This window comes from Diabrotica virgifera, chromosome 5 (genome assembly GCF_917563875.1).
Source record: "Diabrotica virgifera virgifera chromosome 5, PGI_DIABVI_V3a".
Taxonomy (NCBI): Eukaryota; Metazoa; Arthropoda; class Insecta; order Coleoptera; family Chrysomelidae; genus Diabrotica; species Diabrotica virgifera.
The window spans coordinates 215,302,525-215,325,188 of NC_065447.1; the positions used below are offsets into that span (position 1 = coordinate 215,302,525).

General features: G+C 31.9%; 1 protein-coding gene across 5 annotated transcripts in view; it reads right to left on the reverse strand.

Annotated features, from left to right (window-relative positions):
- Positions 1–22,664, reverse strand: part of LOC126885284 (kalirin) — a 1,143,465-nt gene that overhangs the window by 704,748 nt on the left and 416,053 nt on the right. For all 5 annotated transcript variants that reach the window (XR_007698367.1, XM_050651791.1, XM_050651792.1 and 2 more), the window contains 3 exons: positions 8,655–8,788; positions 5,913–6,297; positions 3,559–3,817 (listed from right to left, as the gene is read on the reverse strand). Coding sequence is in view for 4 of the 5 variants with exons in the window: in XM_050651791.1 (XP_050507748.1) it covers positions 3,559–3,817; positions 5,913–6,297; positions 8,655–8,788 (778 nt within the window). In the remaining variant the exon portion in view is untranslated. The remainder of the gene's footprint in view (positions 1–3,558; positions 3,818–5,912; positions 6,298–8,654; positions 8,789–22,664) is intronic.

Consider the following 22,664-nt stretch of genomic DNA (forward strand, 5'->3'; position numbering starts at 1 on the left):
TAAGCTATTTGATAGCCTTGAAAATAAAGGAAGATAGACGAGTCGATAAACCTGCGACCGAAGGTTAAAAAAACACCGAAAATACACCCTGAAACATATATTAATTTTTTGAAGTTGTACTTCTTTACGGGCGTAATGACGGTGAAATTTGATATGGTAAAACCTAGCGACCGGGTGCATGCGCATTATAACTTTGTTCTGATTGGATGTTCAAATGACATGACAAAAATTATCCAATATGGCAGCTGTGGGACTGTGGTTTGGTTATAATGTATGCTTGTTGCGTTTTAAAATTTGTAGGAAGAGAAACAACAAACAAAAAGTTAGTTAATGGTTATACTGCCTTTTTAAATAGTTTTCATATTATATTTTTGGACTTATTTACATAGAAGAGATGATTGTTGCATGCCAATGTGAAAGCTCATCAAACTGCGACTAGTATGCCTGCCGCAGATCTCGCTTATTCAAAGCTAAAGAATCTTTCACTGGTAAGTGTTTTATAAATAGTTGATCAAATTTTGTTATGATATTTGAACATAGGCACTTTGCACAACGCAAGTGATTGCGAAATTTATTAGTCGTTATACGGGCTCCGATACCTACCTTGAACCTACCAAAATACATAAGTAGTATGTAATACTTTTATTTACATAATTTGATTACCATCAAAATGTCTATCAATATTCACCTAATATATTGTTTTCTTGCTCTATGTTTTGTTGTATTTTTTCAATTCTAAATCATTTCAATTCAAAATCAAAATAATTTGATTTACATAAGTTAAAAATGTCAAAAGGTTAATCTGTTTAGTTAGACGATCTTCGCACATAATGACAAGCTGTCTCTGTGGCTAAGTTTTAATGCGAGTGAATCCCAATACAACGCAAATATCAGCCGCGTGGTAAGTTGGTTCGAATCCCAATAGAAACTTTTATATTTTATTTTTTTTTATACATTTTATGATTGTAAGTATATTTATTATATAATTTTATTTTCAGAAAATACGTATTTAGTTAAAAAAATTTCCGACAATTAATGTTCAGAAATCATTTGTGGCATTTTTCATGTGTTTGTGTGTGTTTTATTTTTTTATTATTTTAATTTTTGGCACTGTTTTAATAAAAATGTTTGAGAAGTAGTAAGTATAAATTAATTTAATATTTAAATAAAATATAAATAAAAAGTATATTAATTTCGTTTATAATCATATAATCATATAATAGAAGTATAACTTCTTACGTGCGTACAAAGTACACACACATTCTTTTTTTTTTTTGTTTAACTTAAATGCGTCGACAACTAAGGCCATTGGCATGGTACAGTTGATTTCGCAATCAGATTATAGTGTAATGTGTAGCGTGTGTGTTGAATAAATGTCTCGTTACTTGGTAAAGTCTTTACAAAGAAACGCGGTTTGTAATTGTATCCGACCGTCTGCGGTCCCTCAGGTGAGTCCCGATCCCACAAGGATGGAACATATTATAATTGAAGAGCATAAATATACAGCGTGTCTACTTAGGTTGGAAACATATGGGAAACTTTTTTATTATTAATGTTACGAAAAAAGTTATTCTTCATAAAAAGTTTTGCATGCTCTAAAACCTAAGATTCAATCATTAGATATCGAATTTTATCAATATTATACAAGGTATGTCAAAAAATATGAATTTCGTTCAAGGGTAAAGTAACTTGTATTTCTCTGAATATCGAAAATTCTTATTATGGAAAGTTGTTTGGAATTAAAAACTAAGATCAAATATTCAATTACATGCTTCTAATTGAAAAAAAATATATTTTACCAATTTTTCTCAAATTTATGAATACCCAACATCGTTTTTATTATTAAAAATATGATACTTAACTCTTTTATTACTCATTTAACGAAAAAAAGTTATTCTTCATAAAAAGCTCTACATGGTCTAAAAACTAAGATACAACCATGATATATCAAAATTTTTGAAGTTATACTTCTTTAGGCACGAGGGTAAATTTTTATTTTACTGGGAGCATGCGCACACCGACAGTATGGTATAAACGTTATACGGGATCTGATTGGGTGTTAAAATTATCTGTCAATAATCAATATGAACCCAATAGAATAAAATTTTTTCCGACAATTATTGTTCAGAAAACATTTGAGGCATTTTTCAATGTGTTTGTGTGTGTTTTATTCTTTTATTATTTTCATTTTTGGCACTGTTTTAAAAAAAAAAATTGAGAAGTAGTAAGTATAAATTAGTTTAATATTTAAATAAAATATAAATAAACTGTTTAAAGTATATTAATTTCGTTGAAATCATATAATAGAAGTATAACTTCTTACGTGCGTACAAAGTACACACACATTCTTTTTTAAATTTTATACGAGGTGTGTCAAAAAATATGAATTTCGCTCATGAGTATAGTATGTACCTTTAAAATTTCACAATATTTCAAATAGAAGGATGTAATTTCATATTGAAACATTGTTTTTAATTCTAAACAACTTTTTGTAATAACAATTTTCAATATTGCGACAAATAAAGGTACTTTACTCCTGAGTGAAATTCATATTTTTTGACATACCTCGTACAAAATTAATAAAATGTGATATTTGATGATTGCATCTTAGGGCTTAGGACATACAGAGATTTTTATAAAGAATACCTTTTTTTCGTAAAAGTAATAATAAAAGAGTTATCATATGTGTAATACATAAAAACGAAGTTAAGTATCCATAAATTTGAGAAAAGTTTGGAAATAGTTATTTATGAAACAGTTCGTGAAGTATGCTTTTTGCGAACGCACGCGATTTTTAGAGCACGAGCGACAACGGAGCGAGTGCTATACATCGCGTAAGTTCGCAAAAAGTACTTCACGCACAGTTTCATATAATATTTTATCTACGATAAACAAATAAAAAAAACTGTAACTCTTCGTCACTGGAATTCATTTCTATTCTACAATTTTTAGAACTTTGACATTTAAAAATCCTAACTACTTTCAAACCACAAAACTGTCAAAAATTTTGTTGTAAGTCATTGCTCATATTGTCATCACCATGACAACGCGAATGTTAAGGATATTTGATTATATGAAAGTGTGCCAAAAAACCCATTGAAAGTGTACGAAAAAGTAAATCCCATTTAAAATACATTGTTACTTCACGCACACTTTAAACCCTTCACGCACTGCTATCTATAATGACAGTTTTCACAAACTAAAAACTTATACATAATATGACATAGAGTAGATAAATATTTTTTTCAATTAGAAGCATATACATGTATATTTGATCTTAGTTTTTAATTCCAAACAACTTTTCATAATAAGAATTTTCGATATTCAGAGAAATACATGTACTTTACCCTTGAACGAAATTCATATTTTTTGACATACCTCGTATAATATTGATAAAATTTGATATTTAATAATTGAATCTTAGGTTTTAGAGCATGCAGAACTTTTTATGAAGAATAACTTTTTTTCGTAAAATTAATAATAAAAAAGTTTCCCATATGTTTCCAACTTAAGTAGACTGTATACCCAAAAACTGTACAGCATTCAACTTTTTCTTACCTGACGTGTGTGTTTTTTCGATGGCGACTTGAAATTGTTCGTGTTCCTTTTTCAAGAGTTCTGCGTCCGATAAACTATTGGGTATGGTAAAACTGGCCATTAACATTGATTCTCCGTTTCTTATCCAACTAATGACTTGGTTAGCGTCGTTTTGGAACTGGCCGAGTTGGATGCATTGTTCCAGTTTAAGGCGCTTCATTTCAGCTAGTTCTTCCAGATCCATTTCTCTATCGTGAAGAAATTCGAGTAAAACTTGAACCTGCAATAAGAAAAATTTCAGCATGTAATAAAAATTTATATGTATAAATGCGATATATATCTGGCTTGATAGAAGAATCTTGAAAATACCTTGGACAATCTAAGTCTGCCTTATTTTCTTTTTCCAGTTGGTTGGTAATCCAGGGCGTGTTTGGTTATATCATCTTCATTTTTCCTTAATGTGTGTCCAATAAATTTCCATTTGCGTCTATTTATCGTTTTGGCTATCGGCTCTTGATTAGTTTTTCTCCAAAGTTCCTTGTTACTTATCCGATTTGGCCAATATATTTGCAATATTCGTCTAAGCTAAGGCATCTATTTACAAATGTTTGAACCTTTTGTATAACCTTTTTCTCTATTTTCCAAGTTTCTGCTGCATATAGCAAAATGCTCTATCATTTGTATTAAATATCCTGATTTTGGTTTTGACTGTTAATTTATTGGACTCCCATGTTTTCTTCAGCATATAAAACGCATTCTGGGCTTTAGTTATCCTTCCATTAATTTCCTCTTCTATTCCACCGCTAGCGTCAATTATGCTTCCTAGATAGCAAAACTTCTGTACATTTTCTACTTCTTCTCCTTCAATGAATATCCCCATTTCTCTTTCTGCATTTATCTTCATAAGTTTGGTTTTTCTTGTGTTAATCTCTAATCCTATTTTTCTTGCTTCTTTTGTCACTTTTTCTGTTTTTTTTTTTCTGCATATGTTGTCTTTTTTCGGACACCAGACATATTTATATCATCCGCAAAGTCATCTTCAAGCTGACCGAAAGCATTCCATCTAATTCCTGTTTTATTTTTCGTTGCTTTCTTCGTGACCCAGTCGATTGAGATCAAAAATATGGTTGGAGATAAAATACACCCTTGTCTGACTCCACTGTCTATGTTGATTTTTTCTGTGAGTTTCCCATTGTGCATGATTTGTGCGGTATAGTTTTCATAGAACATTTTGATAATTCTTATGTATTTTAATGGAATTCCTTATCTCTTTAATATTTCCCACATTTTTCTCTGTTAATCCGGTCAAAAGCTTGTCTAAAGTCAATGAAATTTATATAGATTTTGCTCTGCCATTCTATTGTTTGTTCTACAATGTTTCTTAATGTGTTAATATGATCTGTGCATGATTTATTACTTCTGAAGCCCGCTTGGTTTGGTCTTAACAACTGGTCTATAGTTTCTTTCATTCTTTCTAGTATCATCCTTGTCATGATTTTACTCACTGTAGATAGTAGTGTTATTGCTCGCCAATTGTTGCAATTCGTTTGATCTCCCTTCTTGGGTATCTTTACAATTATACCTTTTTTCCAATCATCAGGTATTCTCTCCTCCTGCCATATTTTGTTTATTAGTATGCTTCCGATGTTTCTCTATCTGCTTTCAGTAGTTCTGTGGTAATGTTATCTATTCCAGCTGCTTTCCCTCTTTTCAGCTGTTGTATTGCTTTACTTACTTCTTTTTTTGTGAATTCCGATTCGGTGAAGCTTAGTTCTTCCTTCATTGCTACATTTTCCATTTCGTGTTCTATTATTCTGTTGGCATATACTTCTCTGAAATGTTCGATCCATCTGTCAACTATTTCCTTTTCATTTTTCAATATTTTTCCGTTTTGTCTTTGGACAATCTTGACCACCAACGAAAATGTTCTGAGGAGAATAGGTACAGATAGCGAGTTGCTAAAGATCATCTAAGTTAGAAAAGTTAGCTACCTGGGGCACACAATGAGAAACGAAAAGTAACGCCTCGCGCAACTGATCATCCAGGGTATGACTTGACTGAAGGAAAACGGGGTCCCGGTAGGCGCCAGATTTCATGGCTTAGAAATATCAGAGACTGGACCGGCCTTAATTCAACATCTTTGTTTGGAGCCGCATTGGACAGAGACATACTTGCCAGTGTGTAGTCGCTAACCGCCACTAACAGCTCGTCCACATGAGGGCGGTTTGCCAACGTCGACGTCGCGGTTTACCTGAAAAACCCAACCGCCGCGGTTCAAGTTGACAAGGAACAACTGGAATACCTTTGTTTTGTAACTACGAAAGAATACGATCAGAATATATGTTTCAATTTCTATAGAATTTAGTTATGCTTACCCTTGTCTGAGCATTATACTGAGCATCCGCCATCACACAAATCCCTGAATTCTCAAAGACCTGTACCAGATCTTGTCCTTGTTGTAGTACTTGATAAGTCGTATTTTGCATCTGACTAACACTCTCGTTGTGCAATCTTAAAAACTGCTCAGCCTTCGGAATATCTCTGGTTAATTCGCTATGTTGTAATTCCTCAGACCACATCTCCAGCTGGGAGGATACTTCCAAGGCGTCCCTTTCGAACAACCGCAGTCTCAGGCACAGATCTAGACGGAGTTTTCGAGCAGCCCACAATTCTTCGAGATCGTTTCTTTGTTTCGCTAATCGGTCCAGAGCAGATTCTATTGCAGCTACTGAACCAGTTGTGTCCATTTCCGTGATGGACCTATAAAATATGTAAAAATAATTATGAAGAGTGTAAAAATATTAATGAGAATTTTTAACTATAAAAATATAGCACACATTGACTTTACAGTATAGGGGACATAGGCAATGCAGTCCTTATGAGAGTTTTTGCGCAGTGATGCCGATTTTATCAAAAAGAATTTACAATCGAACATTAGAGAGATTAAATTAAAACTGTTTTAGAAAGCAAATCTATAATTTTAGGATTCATATGCGGAATATCTATAGTATATCAAAAATCAAATATCCCAGGGTATCATTATAATGATAACTATTCATGGCCTTAAAAAAATCTACTGATTTCTACTGATTTTTTGAAAACAAAACTACTGAAGAATTAAAAACTGACCTGCTAATACCAAAACAACAGAATAACTCACAGGGACACGACTTTACCAATTCATCAGATAGTAGATATAAATACATGTAAAGACTAAAAACCGATAAATAAAGGCGGCAGGATCAGTATTCGTAGTAGACACACATGGTATACATTCAAAGCAAAACAATAAGCAAAAGAATATACCGGGTGGTGAATTGGAAAACGGGCCATAGGAAACTCAATGTAAAATTCTTAACTGTTGAATTCCTGCTTCCCTAATTATTTTACATCAAAAGACATTAGAAACTATTTGTAGAGGATTGAAATCTGTATTGAAAACAACTGTTAAACTTATTGTTCTACGAATTATTTTTTTTACATTTACATTTTACATTTTTGAACTGTCAATATTTTTATTTTATCATTAAAAGCAATACAGTTGATAAGATACCCTCAGCTGCGGAGAAAATATTAATAATAAAGATTTTTTTATTCAATCAATGGTGTGAGCACTGTCAGTTAAATAGTAACGTGTGGCCTTTTACACACATACCTACTGTGGCAAATGTATTATATTTTTCAAAATTTTGGAATGCGTTTAAATCGTAGAACAATTTTAACCTTTGATTTTAATACAGATTTCAATGCTCTACAAATATTCTCTCATGACTTTTGATGTAAAATAATTAGGGAAGCAGGAATTCAACCGTTTAGAATTTTACATTGAGTTTCCTATGGCCCGTTTTACGATTCACCACCCGGTATAGCTCAGAGTATATATTCGTGGCAATAAGGGTCCCTTCTTATCTTCTAACCATTTAAGATAATTAAGATGAAGAGTATCCCATGTCGCTAACATTAACATCCAATATAATAAAACTATTTATAGAAATTTGGGTGAAAGGAAAGAAAATTAATGTGTTGTTGGGGTGTATTATAATATTATGAATGAGAAATTAGTTTTTTTATCAGTCACACCAATGCCGCTTTCCATTTTTGTACCCGTTTGACGAAAAAATAAATACACGTGTTATATTACTACACCACCTCCCCCCTTGTGATGTTTCGTGATTTTTTATGAACCGCTCCCCCCTTTCGAGCCTCACGTGATTAATGGACTATGACTTCGGTACTTGGAATTCGGAATTGATGGAATCGATTCATCTCTGGAAGAAATAAGCGTATGTACCAGGGTTCGTTTTTCTAAATAGCAGCGTTCTGGTGGTATTTAAAAAAAGCTAATTACAAGACGCCATCTTTAAAGAGCTCTATTGTCTTAAAATTATCTGAGGAATCTCCGGTCTTCGTTTGTCATGAGAGTTTCTGGACACCCTGTATATATCGTTTCATAGGAAATACAGTAATCTTATAGAGATTAAAAGATTATGTAAGTAATTCTAACAATCATTAATTACTTAACTATAATCAATGTTAACAAAATTAAGACGATCATTGTTGATAAAAATTGATATTATACTGGCGTCTTCATCAGAAGAACTGGAACAAATTATGAATAAGCTGGGCACGGTGAGTAGGGAATATTGTTGGAAAATAAATATAAAACAAACAAAAATAATGATAAAATATACTGAAATTTAGACATTTAACTAGAAGAAGAGAAAGCATGGAACGAATGACAGTTGAAGGCAACGTAGCGATCAAAAGTTGCAGAGGAAAATCTCCAGTACGATGGTCGGACCAAATAAAGGACATGACTGAATACTCATTCTCTGAAGCAAAACAACACGCAGAGTAGGGCGATAATTGGACAGAAATATTCAAACCAATTACATGACGCCACTACATACTTAGAAAGCAGAAAATGAGGATGACGTATAAAAACATGGTTATATTCGAGAAATCAGCGTCTTTCATAATCATCTATTTCTTATTTAACATTCTGCCATATCCATTATAAAGACTGGTAGATCTTTGTAACAATTCGTAATATTATTTGAAACTTCACACCTAAATGTTATGAAACTGTAAATTAAAAAAAATATTTTTATTCTTACCGCAGTTCTTGAAGTAGTGCCTCCCCTTGTGCAATTGTCGATGCACAAGCGTCAAGGCTTTGTTCGCGATGCTGGGCAGTTTGTTCCAAGAGCCGCTCTGTTGCTTCTAGGCTTTCAGCCACGCTCTCGTCATTCTGTAAAAGTGAAAAAATTACGGTAGATTATATAAATGTGGAACGTTTGTGAGATGTTAGGTTCTCTGAACCAGTTTGTTATTTAAGGCTATCGGTACATAATTCGCAAATATTTTACGGCTATCCCTACTTTTTCTGTCTTTACACGACAAATTACCTGTAGTAAAATTCACACTGGTATGGATATGTAAACATTACTACAATGTCATTCTACTTGACAATGTCATCATTAACTTTAAAGAGACATACGTCAAAATAATTGTCAAAGTTAATTTAAATTTGGAAATCTCTCCGAAAAATATTAATTTTTGGCGGATTATTTGATTTATACCGTTCTAATTTAGTTTGTTTAGTTTTGTTAAACTTTTCCTTATTTAGTTTACATTTTGAAAGTGTTCATAAGTTAAACGTTACTTGAAAACTCCTCTATGGAGTCATCTAGTGGAGGCGAACCGCCTGATATTGAGAATTCGATGGATAGTAGCTGTGATTTACAAGATTTAAATGGATTTCTACCCAACCAGCCTCAAAATAAGATAAGTAGTAGTATTAATCTTAACAATATTAATGAAAAACAAAATACTTTAGTAAACTCAGATCAACCAGAAAAAACCAGGCCTGTTTATTTATACGAAAAAATTGATTTAGGACCTTTTTACATTTTCATTGAAAACTCCAGTTTAAATTTTACAGGAAAATTAAACGCTGTTAAAATAGGCGAGATCCTATTTACGTTACATCCAGAAATTGACAATTATATAAAAAAAATTGACTCAATCGGACGCAACCGAGTTAGGGTCTCATTTAAAAATTATAGTAGCGCAAATGCTTTAGTTACTTCCAAATTCCTTATTCAAAAAAATCTGACCGCATACATTCCAAAATTTCAATTGTTTAAACTAGGTGTAGTAAGGGATATAGATTCAGATATATCGGAAGAATATCTTAAAAATAGAATAAAGGAATTTGATCACCATTGCAAATTCTCGGTTGAATATGTGAAACGAATAACAAGAAAAATAGTAGCAGATGACAAAGTAATATTTAATCCAACAAAATCAGTTATTGTGTCTTTTAAATGCCAGAATATACCAAAGTATGTAGTAATTAATCATGTCTTACACACTGTTGAAAAATACCAGCAAAAGGTAATTATCTGTTACCACTGCTATAGGTATGGGCACATGAGTAAGCAGTGTAAAAGTAATCCTCGCTGTTTTAAGTGTCATGAATCTCACCTTTCCGATTCTTGTTCTTTATCATCGTTTAACAAAAAATGTCTATCCTGTGAAGGTGAACACTTCACTAATGAATGGGAGATATGCCCAGAATTTGATCGCCAAAAGAAAATAAAACATTATATGTCTGAAAACAGCTTATCTTTTAAGGAAACAATTAAACTCTTTCCTAAGATAACTTATGCATCTATAGCAGCCAATAATTCCTCAATAAATTCTCATCAAACTCCAAATATGAATGCACCATCCTCTTCATATTCCTTTACTCAATTGTCCACGTCTAAACATCTTCCAATCAGTTCGCTCTACCTTCAGTTTCAAATAGATATACAATAATAAAACCACCAAAATACAAACGACCTATCTCTTCCTCACCAGACCAAGTAACAATGGAACATCAAAAAATAATAAAGTTAAACCCCATGTCCAACAGACCTGGTGGTATTATCACCTCTTCTTCGTATCAATCTACATTTAATCCAGAACAAGGATCTAAAATACATGAACCATCAAAAGAATTAACAGAATTAATATCAAATATAGTTACAAGTATTATCTCTAATATAAATCACAAAAATTTTGAAATTCCAGAAAAATCAGTTCTAGTAAATTCAATTCAATCAGTTTTAAGTTCTCTCTTATATAATAATGAATAGATTGGTAATTTGTCAATGGAATTGTAGATCGGCTAACTCTAATAGAGAAAACCTTATCCACCTATTAGAAGACCAGAAAGTTGATATCGCATTATTATCAGAAACTAGATTTAAACCAGAAAAGTATTATAACTTTCACGGGTACAATATTGTCAGAGACGACCGCTTTTCAGTAACTATTGGCGGTGGCTCAGCAATTTTAATAAATTCAAACCTATATTACGAGGAAGTCACCATGAAAGTAGATTTAATAAACGTCAATAAAGTAGCAATAAAAATAAAGTTTAAGTCATATACTGTCACATTTATATCTATGTATGTTCCCCCAGGAACCAAGTTATTGTTACAACAATGGAACAATTTCATAACATCTATAGAAAGACCATTTATAATAGGAGGTGACCTTAATGCTCACCACATTGCCTGGGGCCTAGACAACCAAACAGATATGAAAGGTAAAATCTTGATGGACTGTATAGACGATAATAATTTAATATTCAAAAATGATGGCTCTCCTACTTTCTTTAGGAACTTCTCGAAATCGGCAATAGACCTGACCATTTGTACTCCTGACTTAAACCACCTGATCACTTGGAAAACACTTCAAGACCTATTTGGTTCAGACCATACACCTATAAGAGTAGAGTTAGAGGATCAACCAACTCATACATATAATCCATATTCACAAAAGTGGAATTTAAAGAATGCCGACTGGAAATTATATGAACAGTATTCGGAAGATGTATTCTCTCAATTTAAAGATATAAATTCTTATGAACAAATTTTGCACAATATAAATACAACTGCATCCTACTGCATCCCCAAATTTAAAATAAAAAAACCGACTTCCAGAGGAAAATACTGGTGGGATTTAGAATGTGAAGAAGCAGTCAGAAGAAGACAGGAAAGTTTTTGTATATTCAAAGAAAATCCAAACCATGAAAACCTACTTAAGTATAAAAAAGATGATGCACATGTCAAGAAGATCACTAAACAAACTAAAAGAAATAGCTGGAGAGATTATGTCGGATCCCTAAATAGGTCAGTCCCTATTAAAGATGTATGGTCAAAAGTTAACCGAATAAAAAATAGAAAAACAAAGAACAAAGTCCCTGTTATTCTGTCGGAAGCTTCGTGGATAGAAGAGTTCCATCAAAATATCACACCGCCGTCTGCAGAATTAGTAATTCCTGATTTACAACTAAATGCTCTGTACGACTATCCAGAACCAATCCGTTTCCTAGTCAAACCATTTTCTGCCACTGAACTAAACTTTGCGTTGAAGAAAAACTCAAATTCAGCACCAGGTGCCGATAATATCCATTACTCGATGCTATCAAATCTTTCAAGAATTGGTAAGGCTGCACTACTAAATATATATAATGAAATTTGGATGCGCCGCATAAAGATTCCTGACGATTGGCACGTTTACACTATTATCCCGGTTTTAAAACCAGGAAAATCATCAAAGAATTGGGATTCTTACCGTCCAATCGGTCTGGCTTCCTGTATACTAAAAACATATGAGAGACTTATTAAAAACCGTCTGGAATTTTGGCTAGAAAAGAACGACCTATTACCAAGAAGTCAGTTTGGTTTTAGAAAAGGTAAATCCACACAAGATAGCCTCTGCCACTTTTTAATAGACATTTATAGTTCCTTTACTTATAAGAAAGCAGTTAGTGCTTTGTTCTTAGATATAAAAGGGGCTTACGACAACGTTAATCTTCACATACTATACGCGAAAATGTTGGAAATAGGAATACCCGAGATAGTAACATGGAACATCATTAACTTATACATTAATCGAGCAGTTCACGTTAGATTAAATGGAGATCAATCTAACTCCCGATACACATCTTTGGGACTACCTCAGGGTAGCATCCTAAGTCCTATATTATATATACTGTATACTGCTGACTTAGAAACTAAACTTCCTCAACACATAAAAATCCTACAGTACGCTGATGATGTTGCGATATATGCAGAAAATAAGTCAATAGATAGATGTAATAACTACCTTAAATCGACATTGAATATTATAAAAAAATGGGCTACCGATAATAACTTAACAATATCAGAGAGTAAATCAACCATTGTTACCTTTACTAAAAAACGATATGTTCCTCAAAGCCATCTACAATTTGATAATACTAGTATTCCTTATAAAACTTCAATAAAATTTCTTGGCGTATTTTTAGACTCCAAATTAAATTGGAAAGAACACACAAATTACCTATTACGAAGAATGGAAAATGCAATGAATATCATGAAGACTGTAAGTGTCAGTAACTGGGGAGCTGATCCAAACATATCAATATTACTATACAGAAATTTGATAAGATCAATCTTAGACTATGGATCTATTTTTTATGGCTCAGCATCAAACTCTGTACTCCAAAAAATCGAGAGGATCAAAAATAAGGCACTTAGGTTATGCACTGGTTATCTTCGTAGCACACCTATATTGGTCATGGAATGTGAGCTTAATGAACCTCCACTTTCATTACGCAGGGAATACCTAAGTGAGAAATTTATAGTTAAAACAGCGGTTAACGATAAACTGCTATTAAATAAAATTGTTCATTTAACCACCTCATACCTAACTCATTATTACTGGGAAAAAAAGAAACTGATTTTAGTTGTGGAAAGCTTCCTCAACGTTTCTAATTCCATTGGCGACATACACCAAATTGAACAAAGCTCGTCTCGAAAGCTAAATTATGAAGATTATTTATCTCCAGTTAACTGTCATTTAAGTAATATTCGTGCGACAGACTTCCTTACTAAAATAGACCACCTTCAGTGTGAACAAAAAAACTGGGGGAGTTATCAGAAATTATATACGGATGGTTCAAAAATGGAAGGAAAAGTTGGATATGCTATATATTACCCACAAAAAAGTATAAAAATAAACAACAGATTACCTGATAAAATGACAATTTTCACAGCTGAACTCATTGCAATCAAAGAAGCATACAAAATATGTATTAATCAAAAAGAACTCAATTATGTTATATTTACAGACTGCCAAAGCATTGTAAAGACATTGAAATATAATGTACATAATTTTGCAGAAAATTATATCATCAGTGACATCATAGCAATGAACAGTGAAGCTTTGAAATCGGGCAAAAATATAATATTGTGTTGGATAAAAGCACACATTGGTATAAAAAACAACGAAATAGTAGATGATCTGGCTAAAAAAGCAACAACGAAGGAATCCACTCTGCATACTTATCAACTTCCTATGGGAGACATAATTTCTATTATGAGATCTATCAAACGGACGAAATGGCAGGAACAATACAATAATTCAGACAAAGGAAATTATTACAAAAAAATCCAGCCTACACTTCCCATCAAGACATGGTTTAATCAAGTTTCCAACAAAGGCTTTATCAAAACTATTTGTCGAATAAGAAGTAATCACTGTCTGACTCCAGTCTACAAAAGAGAAATAGGACTTGTAGATAATGATGAATGTTTATGTGGAGAGCTAGCTGATCTACAACATATGCTGTTAGAATGTCCTTTACATTTTATTGAAATATCAAACTTTTTTGCCAATCTAGTTCAAGTTAATGTACAATTTCCTTTTAATCTTATATACCTTTTACAATCAAACAATCTAGATGTTTATAAAATTTTGTACAACCATGTTAATTGTTTAAAATTAAAGCTCTGAGAAAAAAAGAAAAAAAAATAAAAAAAAAAAAAATAATTAAATAAAATAAAAAGTTACTAAGATCTAAACCTCCGCGAGGTTGAATCGGGTTTAGGTCTTAGCGCGATAAAAAAAATATACACAAAAAAAAAAAAAAAAAAAACTAAAAAAAAAATAAAAAAAAATAAAAAAAAATAAAAATAAAAAAAAATAAAAAATGTAATAAAAAAAATGTTAAAAAATATAATAAAAAAAATAATAAAAAAAAACAGAGTAAAAAAAAACAGTAGTACTAATAGTTTTAAATTTAGATACTAAGCATATATTTTGTAAAAGAGAGAATTCAAAACACATTGACTGGCCAGTTGGTTGCTTAAACCAGTGCCAATAAAACATAAACACACACACAACTTTAAAGAGATGGCTTTTGAATGTTCTTGGATAACTGTTATTTGTATAATTGCAAATTATTAATTCAGCAAATAATTAATTATTAATTAAATTAATAAATGTGATAATTTTTTCACTAACTATGTATTCAGTGATTGTAATAATTTATATGTACAACAAAAACTAATACATAGTCAACTGAGAAAAGAGGAGTGTTATGATTTTTTAGTAATAATATATTGTTACTATGGAACGCTTACAATTTTGAACATCTTTTAACAAAAAAATGCTTGGATCACAAAATATATCCTGATGTATTCTCTGCTTGGATTTTCCATAAATAATAAACAATAAATAAGTTTTTATTAAGTTCTCGTCTTAAATAAATTATTTATCAAATACACTATCAATATTATTTTTAGTCAACAACTCAAAATATTGCCGATGCCATGTCAAATATTTAAAACTGTCACTGTCTTGTCTATTCTATTTGACTCGCGTGCGTTGTTTGACAAAGATAGCGAATGTTCGATTTGGCAAATATCACCACGGACATGGTGTCCATTTTTTTCGAATCCTGAAAAAACTAATAAATATTTTTTAAAAATTTAAACGCAGAATGAAAGACTAAATCATTATCGAGGGCCGAAAGTCCCTTAGAATAAATAAAAAGTTTCATTTGAATGAGATATTTGAAATTAAAAATTACACTACATTTTCTCTTAGTTTTTCACCTCTGTAATTTATTAAAATAAACATTATAGAAGTTTTCAGGGACTTTCGGCCCTCGGTAAGAACGTAATCTTTCATTCCCCTTTTAAATTTTTCAAAAATACTTTTATTAGTTTTCACAGGATTCGAAAAAAATAAATCCCCATTTGAATAGTATTGCAGCCGAAAATACGTACCCATCCCCTTAAGTGTAAACAGATTAGTTCAGTTTTGGAGGCGTTAAGTCAAATCTCCGTTCTCGAAATATAGGCTATTGATTATGTACTATAGAAAGGAACTACAACGTTAACGGGGTTTTATTATTTCATATGGTCAATGAATCTCTATATATGAAAAAACCGCGGAGTGCTACCATTTAAAGGGGTGCGTTTTTGAGAAATGGGTGAATTAGTCCCTGGGCACAGGTTACATTAGGGTGAGTTCTATGCACTTTTGGTACAAACACGTCTACATAAAAATTATTCCTGGTTAAATTTCCTATCTAAATATAACTTTTTAAAGTCAAAGATACTTTTTTTACAAAAATATATTCAAAAGAAAAAGCACAAAGAAACCCAAAAGAAAGAAATTTTGTTTTTTGTCCCATAACTTTTGTCCACGGGGATATAGGTATAGACATTGCTTCACAGAAAAAAAACTTACATATTTTCTCTTTAAAATGATGTTTGGTAGAGGTCATTAGAATTTACAGTTTTCGAAATATGATTTTTCAAATTTCGCCACTCACAGCAATTTTAGGCAATTTTCCTTGTTATTTCGCAAATATTGTTCTGTAACTTTTTCTACGTAACTTTAGGCATATGCAATGGTAAGAGGAATAGAAATCAATTACCTTTAAAATGTTCTACTGTATAATGTTGTACGACTTCTTTTAAAGAGGTGATCTTTTTTAAGATTTTATACTTTTAATGAGTTTTTATATTTTTTACGATTATTTTTTAAATTTCCCATTATAGATTTTTTTTCTTCTACATTTAGGTATATATTATATAATAAAAAAGAAAACTTATTCTGTTCACTTTAAAATGGTGTATTATAAAAAATTCTAGGATTATTTTTGAATAAGATATGCTTTTTCAAAATGTAACCGTTGCAACGATTTTTGCTTTTAGGATTATTTTTTAAGTTTCTCATTATAACTTTTTTATGTGATTGTGTGTTATGACTGAATCTTATTTTTTATAGGTAATACTTTGGATCCACTTGACGCGGCCGGCCAAACTTCAAAATATGGATTAGTTCCAATATTTACTGTCAAAGCTCCTGCACCACAAGCTTTGCATGAAAAAATAGCATGTAAATGTACCAAAGGATGTACAAAAAATTGCGGTTGTAGGAAGATAGGAATTAGTTGTTCCATATTCTGCAAAGGGTGCATGTGCATGGGTACTAATTATGGGAACTCTAAGATAACTGAGGTGTCAGAGGAAGATATTGAAGCTAATAATGCTAACGAAGAGATGGACTTTGATTTTGAAATTTTTTAAATGTCAACGTTTAAATAACTTTAACTAAAGTGATGTTTTCTAAGACTAATGTTTATGTAATTTTTGTAAAAGAAATAATTTTAAATAATACAGGTAAAAAAATATCAAAGAATCACTCGGTTTCCATTATTTAAATATAGATGATGATACACCATTTTAAAGAACAGAAAGTAAGCCCTCTTTATTGAGCAATATACATATAGTATATCCATTTACAAGAAAAAAAGTTATAATGAGAAATTTAAAAAATAATCGTTAAAAATGTAAAAAATAATATTTTTTTTATATTAGATATTATATAATATAATATTATATACTATATATAATATATTATATAATATTATTTTATTTTTATATTATATTATAAAAAATCGTTAAAAGTATAAAATCTTGAAAAACCATAATCTCTTTAACAAAAGTCGTACAACGTTATACAGTAGACCATTTTAAAGGTAATTGATTTCTATTCCTATTACGTGTACCATTGCATATACCTAAAATTACGTAGAAAAAAGTTACAGAACAATATTTGCGAAATAACAAGGAAAATTGCCCAAAATTGCTGTGAGTGGCGAACTTTGAAAAATCATATTTCGAAAAATGTAAATCCTAATGACCTCTACTAAACACCATTTTAAAGAGAAAATATGTAATTTTTTTTTCTGTGAAGCAATGTCTATACCTATATCCCCGTGGACAAAAGTTATGGGACAAAAAACAAAATTTCTTTCTTTTGGGTTTCTTTGTGCTTTTTATTTTGAATATATTTTTGTAAAAAAAGTATCTTTGACCTTAAAAAGTTATATTTAGATAGGAAATTTAACCAGGAACAATTTTTATGTAGATATGTTTGTATTAAAAGTGCATAGAACTCGCCCTAATGTAACCTGCGCCCAGGGACTAATTCACCAATTTCTCAAAAACGCACCCCTTCAAATGGTAGCACTCCACGGTTTTTTCATATATAGATGTCCATTGATCATATGAAATAATAAAACCCCGTTAACGTTGTAGTTCCTTTTAACTATCTTGTTTTGAATATAATCAATAGCCTAATAAGTATGTATAACAAAGCGATTGTACGATAACTTTTTGGACAATCTGCTGGTTTACTCGGTTTTTGTATAACTAGTACTTTGAGCATTAAATCTTTCGGCGTAAATTCTCTGGGCTGAATAATGTTCGTTCAACGCTAGCCACATTTTCCCAGGAATAAAGTCTTTAATAAGAATTATTCTGTAAATCCACATTTTGAAGCCTTCGAAAAGTGTCTACCTACAGAAGAATTCTACACGTGTCCTGGATAGAACACAGAACCAACCAGTCAATTCTGGAACAGCTTCATAAAAGACAGGCTATTAAAAAAGTAAACGATCATACTTAAATTACTTCGGTTACATAGCCAGGACCAAGCCATGGGCCTGCTAGGCCTGTAGTGCTCATATATTATATTATTACATATCCACAACAACGGGGACTATGGAACTATTGGTAGTACAAATGATGACTCTGGTGAGAAAATGTCTACATCAAGCCGTCCATCTGGCACTCGCAAAAAATTGAGAAAGTAATAGTATTTAGAGTGTCACCACCATTGACATATTAAGCGTAGACTCGGCATACTCACCAAAAAAGCGTAACGCGGACTCAGCATGGAAACAGTCGATCGGTGGTCTATCATCTCTTTTAACCAAACGATCCCGCGCATGTGACTGACAAAGATGGCTAGACCACTCAATCCTATGTGGACGTTACACCCCAATGCATTGAGTGGCATATCCCTAGCCAAGTCTATCCTTAACGTGTCTCTGGTCACCACGCCCTGACAAGGGCTCAAAGAATGAGACGGAGAAAAGCCTTTAAGGCTGGCCCCTATTTCTTTCTTTGGGAAAGGATGAGGATGAGGGTGACCAATCTCTATCAATTCTGACTTTACTTTTTAAATGTTCCTTTGTCTTTCTCGTAGGCGCTTCATTTCTGGGTGTTCTTAACATCGCCTCAATACGAGCTACCATTTTTGAACCTACATAGAAGTTGTTATTGAAAATAGTTTCCATCTCCAAGATTTCTTTCTTTCTTACATCTTACTTGATGTTTGGAAGTTAAGGTTTTCTAAAGCCCACTTTTGTTGTCTTACTACATTTTTAAACTATTAATAATTTTTAAACTGGCTGCGATTTCCTTGTCGCCAGTTTTGGGTAAATTCTAATATAAAATCTCACTCTTTGGAGAGCAATTCGGGATATACTATACAGAAACATGTATGTCTGGGTGAAGTTGAAGATGGAAAAGGTTTCTAACAGATAGGTATATCATATATTACTCGGCATTTCGACTCGCCCATATTTACAAAAACATCAGCGAAACAGATCACTGTTCTTCATTAATCAAGAATACTCTTTAGTAGAAGAATATTAATCACATGACAGTTTGTAGTCATTTCCAACATTATATCCCATAGCAATCAGAATGCATATACCAGCATAATCTACAATAATTAAGGTAAATGTGATTGCATCTTATATATCTGAAATTTACTCACTGCACCCATCCTTTCACGAAAACGAATATATTCCACTCCGCTGACCTATATATAATTTATCAGACTACAGGAAGAAGTGTCTGAGTGAATTCCTGAGTAATTGATATTTCTTGTAATTAATTCAATCTGTAGGTAGCATAATCGAAATGCGGATTTATGTTTTGCGATTATGAATATCGATTAAAGTATTATCTACGTATTATATCCTTCCGTTATGCCATTTTAAGGAGTTAAATGGGGTTATACTGTTATAATTATAATAACGTTTCACAGAAATCCTGACACTGTTTTCTTGTGGCCTGTCTAGCATAAGTATTAAGTTTGGATGGGATTGAGCAACAATTATTAGTGTACCTACTAGTAGGGGAGGCAAGGACGCTAAATTTGCAGTTACTCGAGCGTTATGAAGACCTATTGTGTTGTGAAGATTATAGGTCTGGATCGCGCGTACCACAAAAAGTTGATTAATAGCAAGCTGAAAATTTGTTAATAGCTTAAGGGTGTCTAGTCGGACACACTTTGATATATGGGAACACTGGAACAGGGGAAGTTTTAATTGTGGAACAGGTTAAAAATTTGGAACGTCAGACTACGAAAACTTCAGATGTATTTTGTCCGACAGAACTTCCAATTGATTTGTTACCCTTTCATTAAACTCTCATACAAAAATCGGACTGCTATTACTAACCAACATGATTCCTGTCATTTCTGACATGTTCTTCGTGTTCCACTCATTAAAATGCTCAGTTGGTGATAGACACCAGTCTGATTTTTGCATGAGAGTTTAATGAAAGGGCAACAAATCAATTGGAAGTTCTGTCCGACAAAATACATCTGACGTTTTCGTAGTCTGACGTTCCAAATTTTTAACCTGTTTCACCATTAAAACTTCCCCTGTTCCAGTGTTCCCATACATAAAAGTTTGTCCGACTAGGCAACTTTTTTCAACTTTTTTTTTCTTATGCGGGATCCAGACCTATTAGGTTCTAACTAAAACCAAAAAAAGTTGAGTTAAGTTTTTCATTTTATTGGGGATTTTACATTTTTTAATTTTAATTTAAGTCGAAAAAATGTCTCGAATAAAAGTTCCTTATTTTTACTAGTGCAGTCGCTGAAGGTTTTCACCTACGATTTCGTTGAACCTCCATCGATTTTCGTGAAAATTGGTGAGCAGTTAGAGGGTTGCTCAAGGAACAAAGGTGACATGATGGCAACTTGCGCTTTTACCCTAAGGGTGGATGCCACCCCTTTTCTGAGGTGAAAATTATTTTATTAAAAATAATACCATAAATCGGTAGAGGGACAAATTCCAAGCAAAATTTGTTATATTAAGTTATTAACGTAAATCAGTACCTTTTGAGTTATTAAAGATCAAACATTTTATTTTTTCGTAAAAAAATGCATGTTTTAAAGCTGTTTTTCACGTATAACCCAAAAACTATTAGCTTTTACAGAAAAGTTATTCTTACCAAAATTGAAGACAATAAAAAATTGAATACACTATTCACTCAAAGTACTAAACTAATGTTAATTCAAAGTGAGTTACAGGTAATTAAATGTATATTTTTTTCGATAAGTACTCAAATCTAAGTATTCAAGCTTAAATAATGGGAAAACGATGCATTTTATAATATATACCTGTTAAAAACTTATCAAAGTACTTCAGAATACCTAACAAATGAGCTCCAGAAGAAGTTAATAGCATCAAAATTAAGCAAATTATGATGAAACTAAGAGAATCCTTTCGAATTTTGTAGGAAAAAGTGAAAAATAAAACATACGCCATTTCCACAAAAATTACAATTTATAGTAATCCTTACAAATATTTCTTTGTATTAGCGTATTAGCATAAGTAATGATTTTAACAATTTTCACCGGTTTAGAATGCATATTTTTGAAAAAAAGGTACAATTTAAAAAAAATCAGAATTTTTAAAATTATCGTCATTTTGGTAAATAACCAAATGCCAGTAACAGCTGTTACTGACTGTTGATTGTAAAAATGGTAGCCATTTTTTAAAATACATTAAATGTGAATATTTTATACATTTAATGGTTTTTACCCTGACCAGTGGTTAGATCCCTGGGTTAATTTTTAATATGAGAATGTGTTAAAAGTTTTCTCTTCATTTGAGGTAGTTACAATTATAAGACGATAGCTCTGATGATGACATTAAAAATGCTGAAAGTACATACTTAGCTGATTTTAATAAATTTATTTACACACTATCAGTTTTTGAAAACATACACCAGTTCCCGTTTTGATTTATATAGAAGTGTGTACAAGTCAAACAGTCTGTTTCTATTCATTTAATCTTTGATTTTTAAAAAAGTAAGGGGTTTGAAAGATTAAATTCAACGCGTTTTAATAGCCTTTGGAATTACCTTTCAAACCGTTTTTAGGTGAACCTGATATCACGCACGCATTTCGTTTCCGAAAGTTGCACTTTCCCTCACGGCGTGCGTGAAAGTAAATTTTCCCGCACGGCGTGCGGGAAAGTAAAATACCTTGTAATATGACATTATAATATATTATAATTGCAAGCAATAAACTAATATTTAGATATTATTTACTAATTTATTTCAAATTTATCATATTGTGTTCATTTTTTATTGAAATTAGCACGATAATTCGATGAAATAAAAATATTTTGACATAATATTTAAAAGTCAGATCAGTGTACAATTACAATGGTTTTGAATCGTCGTCATGGAAACCAATATCGTCGTCGTGGTAACCCATTATATTGAAAGTTTGGTTTTGACAACCTTGTCAAAGAATTAATTTGTGTACTTTTAATTCTAAATAAAAATTGATATAGGTATGTAACTCTATTTTTTGTGTTTTTTTCTAAACGTACGGCCCTAGAAAAAATATACTCGACTGCTTGCCCGAACTCCGCTATCGCGTCGTTCGGGTCAACGGCAGTCTCGTGCGTGAAAGTATCACTTTCCGCACTAGTTAGGAAATAGTATATTGTGCAACAAGTGCAGAAAGATACTAATTTCTCACGAGTTTGAAAAGTTGCGGTACGAGCGCAAGCGAGTGCCGCAATTCAAACGAGTGAGAAATTATCTTTCTGCACGTGTTTCACACTATACTTTTTCTACAAGCACAGTTTTTCCTAAAAATAAAAATCACAATTTCCAAACGACGATTAA